Source organism: Apis dorsata, unplaced genomic scaffold (assembly GCF_000469605.1).
Source record: "Apis dorsata unplaced genomic scaffold, Apis dorsata 1.3 scaffold_820, whole genome shotgun sequence".
Lineage (NCBI taxonomy): Eukaryota > Metazoa > Arthropoda > Insecta > Hymenoptera > Apidae > Apis > Apis dorsata.
The window spans coordinates 57,947-66,603 of record NW_006263955.1 but is presented as its reverse complement, the minus strand read 5'-3'; the positions used below and the strand labels follow the sequence as shown (position 1 = coordinate 66,603).

Below are 8,657 nucleotides of genomic sequence, written 5' to 3'. Positions count from 1 at the left end.
AAAAAAAAAAAAAAAAAAAAAAAAAAAAAAAAAAAAAGAATCGATGAACATCCTGGTACAACCTTTCGCTCATATCTTGCGAAATTTACTTCGAAAACTCGTTGAATTATTATTATCGATTATCCATCGACATCGATGGTACAAAATTAATCTGTAGAAAAATGGAAATTTCTATTTCGTGTACGCGATCGAGAGAGAGGATAGAAGAATGAAAGATAGAAGAACAAATAATGATGAAAACGTGTTGGAATAAATTCTCAGAATTTAAATTCTCATACTTTTCGTATTTATAATTTGGAATATATATATATATATATATATATATATATGTATAAAGCTGCATAATAGTGTTGATAAAAAAGTTGAAAAAAAAAATATACAATATTAAAAATATTTAAATCATATTAAAATTAGACTTATTATCTAAGTTTAATTTATTTATATACATTAATCATAAATATTAATAAAGAATTATAATTAAGATATTTAATAACTAAGATATAATTATGAAACAGTTATAAAATAATTGAAACAGCAGAATATTATTATTATTATTCCATATTACTTATTATATCAATTTGTATATATATCGAACAGTGAATTTGTCAAATCTTTCGATATCTTTTCAAAACCAAAGATATATATATATATATATAATTAAAAAAATATAATATTTACGTTAATTGAATAAAATATATTTTACATAATTATTATTGTACTTTATTTATTAAAATTTTCTTTGTTTTTTATTTATGTGATCCATTCTTCGAGATCTTCAGATGAATTATTTATTTAATAAATAATTCAACAAATGCAATATTTCTGATTTTGTTATCGATCATTTTAACCTGATAATTTTCTTGCTCTCTCTCTCTCTCTCTCTCTCATGCTGGTCTTTACGATAAATTATTTATCTCGTAGCACGTATTCCTTTGTATTGTTCTTTTCATTCGATTTCCAAGTTTTCTTAGTTATTATAATGTTTCTCTTTTTTTCAAACTTAACGATCAATTCAATTTTATATCGATAAAAAAAAAATTTTTTTCACACGTATGTTTTCTTTTCTATATTAAAACTTTATCACTTCTAATTATTCTATTTTTTTTTTACCTTTAAGAAAAACACGTTATTTCAATTTTAATTCCAATTAATAATTTCGACATCAATTTATACAACAAAAATCCACGTTCAGGTATAAAATTATTCTTCCAAGAAAAAATAAATAGAATTCCGTTTTCTGGTTGTTTACGAGAAAAATATCAATACAACCAATCGGGAATTTCATGTTTAATTCATCGTTTTGTTAACAGAATTGTAAAAAAGTAAAGTTTTTTGTTGGTATACCTGCTGAAACTCAACAGTTTGCATTCCAAAGAGCAGCACAAATGGCTGGTCGATAATGCAGCGTGAAACGCGAGTCAGGCACAATAATTAACCAGGAATCCCACTGCCATTTGTGACCACGAAAATGGCTGAACTCGACCGCTATGGGGCACTGCGGCTACGTGGACACGGACCTAACCTAAATCCCATTGAATCCCATGGCTGGCTAAACGGTATCGGTACAAATTGCCTGAGCCCTCCGACTATCTGTATACAATCTCTGTATGGAACGTGGAATTTGAACGGGACAATAGATAAATTGAAAATTTAAAATACGATTAAATGATTGAACGATCGTTAGAAATATTTGAAACGTATAATACGAGGTATAAATATGAAAATTTAAAATTAAACATTTAAACGAGTTTAAATTATACAGCGAGATTGGTAATGTAAATAATTCTACGAAAATATTAATTCTTGAATTAAGTTATTGTAGGAATATCCAATTGAGGAAATAAACTTCGGGAAAATTCTAATTTAGTCTATCGTTGTCACGTCAGTGGAAACTATAATAGCTTTGGAACACCTACTGCATTATGCTTGAAAAGTGATAGCACCCAGTCTTTAAATATATTTACCTCCTCCCACGTCTTTCGTGTCAAAATCTAGTTTTTTTTTTTTATCAGTGACTTTTACGTAACTACGTATGAAATAATAAAATAATTTTTTAACAATAAAGAATAACAAATTTCAGAATGAATGACTATATTTAACTTAATTATACTTGAATACTCGATACTTGATTTGTATGCATTGGATATTTTCTCAATCGATAATTCATTTTAACGCTTTATTAAAAAACTTTTAGAAAATGTATTAAACTTTAAACTTCTATTAAAAAACTTCGAGTGCATTATTTTGCTTACATACGATAATCAATGATTTTTAAAACTCCCTATATATATTTAAAAGTAATCAATTTCCGATAACCAATCGCCCTCAAGACACTTCGATGTCACTTCTTTCTCTATCACCAATCTACAACAGTGTTTCTCAACTTTCTTACCGCATAATCAATACGTTAATTCATAATAGCACCACGATTATCGAATGAATTGAATATTTATAATAGAATTAAAAATTACAAAGATCTAGTTGATTGGATATTTGTGTTATTAAATATAATATAAATAAATAAAATTATACTTAAATGTGTTTCAAAATTTTTACGATTTACAGAAAATTTAATGCGACTCAATATTCTTGACCCATAAATCGAAAGATGCTGATTTAGAAAATTTGTAATATATATATATATATTATACGTATATTTAAGTGAGCTCATTATATAAACGTATATAAATAAATAAAATTATATTTATATTTGGAATTTTTATGAATAATCAAGCAATTTTTACGATGATAAAAAATTTAACATGGGCCAATATTCAATCTCGATTCATAAATCGAAATGATCTACAAAATTTTTAATCTTTTTATGGGATACTATATCTCACCACTAATCTCCTGATAGATTGAGATTATTATATATTACATAAATAAATAAAATTATATTTATATTTCAAATAGCTATCTATCATTTCATAACCTATAAAAAATTTATCGTGGCCCAATATTCAGTCTCATAAAATCGAAAGATGGTGATCTATAAAATTTATAATACCCTATGTCAATCTAGTACTTACATTGGAGTCATAAAATATCATATAAATAGATAAACTTATTTATATGCATTTCGAAGAACTTGAAACAAGGAATCGACAACAACTGTCATTTTGCGATCCAATGAAGTTTTAATCGTGCTTCATGGATAGAAAAATTAATCTACAAAATACTCTATAATTAATTTAGCAGATTGTATATCACATAAATAAATAAAATCACTTGGATGTATTTCTCTTTTCCAATATTTAATCGTGTCTCCACAAATCGAAAAAGTGGCAAAAATCTACAAAATTCCTGATAATATCTTTACGAGCGAAACTGTGAGAGATTCAAATATATCTGACGAAAAAGGAGAAGAAAAGAGCACGTTTACGAACGTGACTGCTTAGAAATCGTTTTCAAGGCCCTTGTCAGTGAACACGACAGTTTCACTAGCACGCATAACCTGTCCACAGAGCGATATCGCGCCTTAATATCGGCGTGACGGGTGCACGCATCCGCGCGTGCGCGCACCACCCGAGAGGCGCAACCTGCAACCTGCGCGCTATTACATAACGCATCATTCGGAAATGCGCGGCGTCTATGCGCACGAACAGGGTGTTTCGAAAGTAGTCGCGCCACTCGTCTACCTATCGCATCTACGACCGCAAGCCTCGTGGTTTTGGGTGTTCAACGCGCGGTTAATTATAGACCGAACGCAATACTCGTGTCGTGGGACTCTATATGTAGATGCGAGGCTCGAAGGGTGATTAGAATAAGTCTGAATGGAAATTGGGACGGAGGAACACCGTTTCAATTACGTTTTCATATCTTTGTAGGTTAGATTAGACTTTTTTTTTTTAACTCTTTGGCACACAAATTTTTTTACGAATTATTTGTGCTTAAATTTGTGCTTTTATAATTTATTAATAGTTTAACGTGTTATAATCAATATGTGTTGTAATAAAATATGCTTTTTTAATTAAAAAGATTGACATAGTTTCATATTTTTTTTTTCATTATGTTGTAATTAACTTTATCAAATTTAATTAAATATTATTTGTAACAGAAAGTAAAATTTATATATTAATATTGAGATAATTTAAAGTAAATAGAAATTGTTAATTTTCACGATTTCCATGATTTCTATGTTGTATTAATTTCGAAAAATGAGTTAGTAAAATAATTCTTGCGAGAATATAAATTATTTCATTTTCATTCGTTCTTAAAAATGTAAGTATTTATTAAAGAGTAATTTTAGTGATATTGATGTCTAAATATTAACCTCTGGGTGGAGCTGGTGGAGCCCTCTTCGGGGTATCGTCGGCAGAGGGCGTTCTTTCCCTCATGCTTTCCAATGAGACCCCTTAGAGCCACCATTTAAACGAATCCGTGTGCCACGTCTTCCTGAAACACAACAATGAAAAAAATATTCAGGACTTATTCCTTCAATAATCACTTAATAACAAAATAGAATAATTTTTTTTTTATTTAATAGCACTACGTATTCTTGACTATAACTTTTTACTGCACAAATCTTTATTTAATTCATCATCTATATTATATATTATATAATTCACGAATTTTTACCAGAGAATATAATGTTTCTAATTTATTTTTCCATTAAAAAAATTCATTCTTATTTCGCGTCAAGTTCTAAAATGGAATACAATGAAAACTTTCAAACATCCAATCTTAAGAAATCAGTCAATGCAGATATTCAATGGAATAATTTATGACCTAACTGTATTACGATGTATATTGTACTTCTACGAACTATGATTCATCGAGGCGTAGAATATGACGAATTAACTACACTCAAAATGCAATTTCCATTTCTCAATTTATTTGCACATAGAAAATATTTCTCATATTTTATCGCAGATATATTCGATAAAATCGAATAATCACGATCCACTTGATACAGTTCCAATAAGTACGAAAGGCGGAGGAGGTTAGCGGATTCTGTGCATTGTTCGATGACGTAAAAAAAAAAAATGGCGGAGGACCTCGTATAATTGAGTAACAGTATCGTGCAGGTGATATGAGGTGAAGAATTGCGATACATATGCAAGACGACTAAGAGAGTTGGCTGGATCTCTTCTCGTATCGTCGAGATCGCATAGGAACAACTTATAGAGGTTCTCAACCTAGATCCCAACTGGAAATTGAATTATTCATAACAGTATAAGATAAGCAATTTCTTTAATCATGAAAACTTTATCAGATCTTCAACCTGCGTAAACTTTATACATATTTGTGTATCCTAACAAAACAATATGTAAATTACTTCGCTACTATCTTCCCGTTTATATCGTACCTTTGCATTGTAATTTATTATTCTAGATTAATTCTAATTTTATTTTTTGAATTTTTACTTGTTTTATTAATCATATGAAATGATTAATTCAAGAATTCTAGGGAAAAAACAATATTTGTTGTACACAAATTTGAAAACCTAATAACATGATATTTAATAAAATTAGAAAAAGAGATTAAATTAATTTTTTAACGCATGGAATAACAATTTTGACCGCATATTTATAATAGAAGCAACATAATAGAACGAGATACATTTATGTAAATTTTTTTCCCAATAAACTGGTGTAACAGATCATGTTTTGGAGAGAGATAATGATTAATTATTCGCGAATAACGCAAGTATTTTTTTGAATGTATAGAATTATTATATATATATATATATATATATATATACTGGACACACCGAAAGATAAGATATTATTCGAAACCTTCTCTTATCTCGAATAATCTACTTTACAACCGTGTATAACCGTGTAACCTAGAAGTTACACAGTGTATTGTACACCGAATTACTCAATGCTTAGATAATTTCACTTATCACTATGCACGATAAGCGCCATAGTATCTTGCGATTCTTATTAATAATAACAAGGTTTATTTTTACAATCGTTATTAATAATTACATTAGCATCAAAAGCGTTGAGAACAAGCCCTCCCTCTCCTCCCTCTCCCCTCCATGCTTTTTGCTCACGGACTAAATTCTTACTTAAATTCATTGACCAAGATTTCGTACTGGATCATACCGAGGTCGAGCTATTATTCGAGAGACAAACAACGGTAAAACAAAGTGCGCCCGTTCTTATGTCCCACTATATATTCGCTCGTGCAGCCATAACAGCGAGGCCAGTGGTTCTCCGCGTTGCGAATTTTCGCCATTGATCTTCGATAAATAGAGAGAGAGAGAGAAAAAAAGAAAGGAAAGAAACGACAGGTATTCCATCCGTATTGGCGGAATGTTGTTACGAGCAAACACACAGTGTGTGGCCCTTTTACGGCTTAACGCCGTTGAGAGAGGACCAGCGCCAGTGGTTCTCAACCGGCGAGGAGAGGAAAGAACGCGTGGCACGTCACGTCAAGGATCATCGTCCATCAACGATACCCCGGTGGCGATTCACCACCGTTACACTTCGTATAATGGGCATAATTGTGACGACCAGCAGCAGCAGCCCGTTATTAGACTTGTGTCGTTCCTTGAGAACCGTGGCAAGACCTCGTATCGCGAGTGGCTCAGTGGCTCTCACGAGATTTATCTGATCTGATCATAAGCTTCCCCTTATTAAAGAGAAAGAGAGTTTCGATAAAATTGTCGAAAGCCAATTATTGTTTCTCTTCTTTCCTTCTTCGAACTATATAATAAATGTTCTGTATATAACAAATATTCGCGATGCATTTGGGAAATAATATTCAATTAAGTGATTCAAATTTAAACAAAAAAGAATTGAAAAATTTTACTTAAAATTATCTGTGATAAAAACCAAGCAAAGATAAAAGAAGATAAATATATTATACATATATATATATATATATATTTGTAAATACTTGAGATATATAAAAAGGAACAAGAGTAACTCAAGTGGCGAGCAAAATTTTATAAATTCTCTCTTCTATGTGCATATATAATTTTCTTTTTTTAATCCAAATCCCATATCATGAAAAATTCGAAGAACTCTCGATTCTTTCCTACGACAATAACGGAGAAGATGGACGCCACATTCGAAAAACGCCGACGGGGAAACTAATCGTCTCTCTTCCAACGTGCATTCGATTTTGCCTAGCGGCGAAACCCGAGGATTCGGATTAGGTGTTGGCATAGGCCATAGGCTACCATACGAAACGACCCTGGGCTCTTCTCGTCCGCTTGGCTCTAAAGCCAAGGCGATGCATAGCGGCCTCTGCCTTTCTTTCCCTTTCTCCCTCCCTCTCCTTCACTCTCTCTCTCTCTCTCTCTCTCTCTCTCCCCTCGCCGTTTCCCTTCACTTCCGCCTAGCGTTCTGCTCAATCTCACGGGATTAGAGGGCTATCTGAATTGACGCTAACAGCAATTCCGACGGTGGGGCCTCAACAGGTCGTGGTATCGGTACGTATGCACCGAGAAAGAGAATTGTTGTACAATACAATAACAATTCGTGGAACTGTGGCAAGGAAAATAATTTTGAAGATTTGTGATTTAATTTTCAAAATTCGATCTAGAGAAAATTATGTTCAGGATGCGTTAGATATAATGCGTATATTGTATGTATATATGTCAAGTGCAAATGAATCTGATGACTCTGAGGAGGATCGATTGAGAGAGAGTGTCTCGATGAGAACGAAGCTTTATTATATAGTTGATACTGTTACGTGAATTTCGAACGAGTGAAAGCTTTTATTATTCATCACGTGTATGTAATATTTTATAATGTATATATATATATATATTTATTTGATGTACAGTTTGTTTGATAATACCTTGTTGGAAAACGAAATTGGTCGGAAGTTTGAATAATTGGTAATTTATCAGGCGCGTCATTGCTTTCAATGACCTTCGTGATATCACTAACAAGTTCAGTGCCAGCCGTTATTAGCGACTACCATGATTAGTATGCCAAGGAAAGAGGGAAAATGAACTTTTTTTTTTTTTGAGAAAGATGATAAAGAGTAATCAGATTTAAAATAAAAAAAAAAAAAAAAGAAATTTTAATTTGCAATTATGTAAAAGGGATATCGAGTTGCTCTAAGTGATATAAATATAATGATTCTTAGAAATAATTTCCAATGAAAAAATGGATATATTCTTAGATATTTCTAAATATAGAGATACAATCAGGAAATAAAACTTCGTGGGAACAAAAACAATCATTCAATTATTCCACGAAAAAAAAAGAAAAATAAAAATGTTGTATCTTTATTTTATTAAAATTCCATTAAAAAAAAAATCTTTCCACGTATTATCCTTTATATTTTAATAAAAACTTTAAAATTTACTTTCAATGTATAACAATTTTATACATTTTTTTTTTTTTTACATATTTATCTCAAAAATAATATTAATTTTTTTCTTCTTTTAATAAATGATTACAACTGATAGTTTCTTTTCCACACAAGTCAATATTGACGAAAGGATTAATGATATTTCTCGGGACCGTGCATCGCATCATGCGAGAGAAGAATTTAATGCAATAAAAGATGTCGTCTATATCCATAAGTGGCAAGTTTAAATACAGAATCGTCATGAAGATCAAAGATTTATCGAGGATTCCATTTATTTGTCTGGAATGCTGAAACGCGACATTCCAGTATGAAAAAGTCTGCACTGCACCACTATAACTTGGAACCATCCCATTTTCCCTTCCCTTTCTCCTCCT

The 8,657-nt window shown here is 31.0% G+C and overlaps 1 protein-coding gene across 1 annotated transcript in view; it reads right to left on the bottom strand.

Annotated features, from left to right (window-relative positions):
- LOC102673877 overlaps positions 1-8,657 on the bottom strand; it is a 79,079-nt gene that overhangs the window by 47,459 nt on the left and 22,963 nt on the right. Inside the window, exon 2 of the mRNA XM_031514002.1 lies at positions 4,277-4,398. Coding sequence (XP_031369862.1) covers positions 4,277-4,340 — 64 coding nt within the window. The 5' untranslated portion in view covers positions 4,341-4,398. The remainder of the gene's footprint in view (positions 1-4,276; positions 4,399-8,657) is intronic.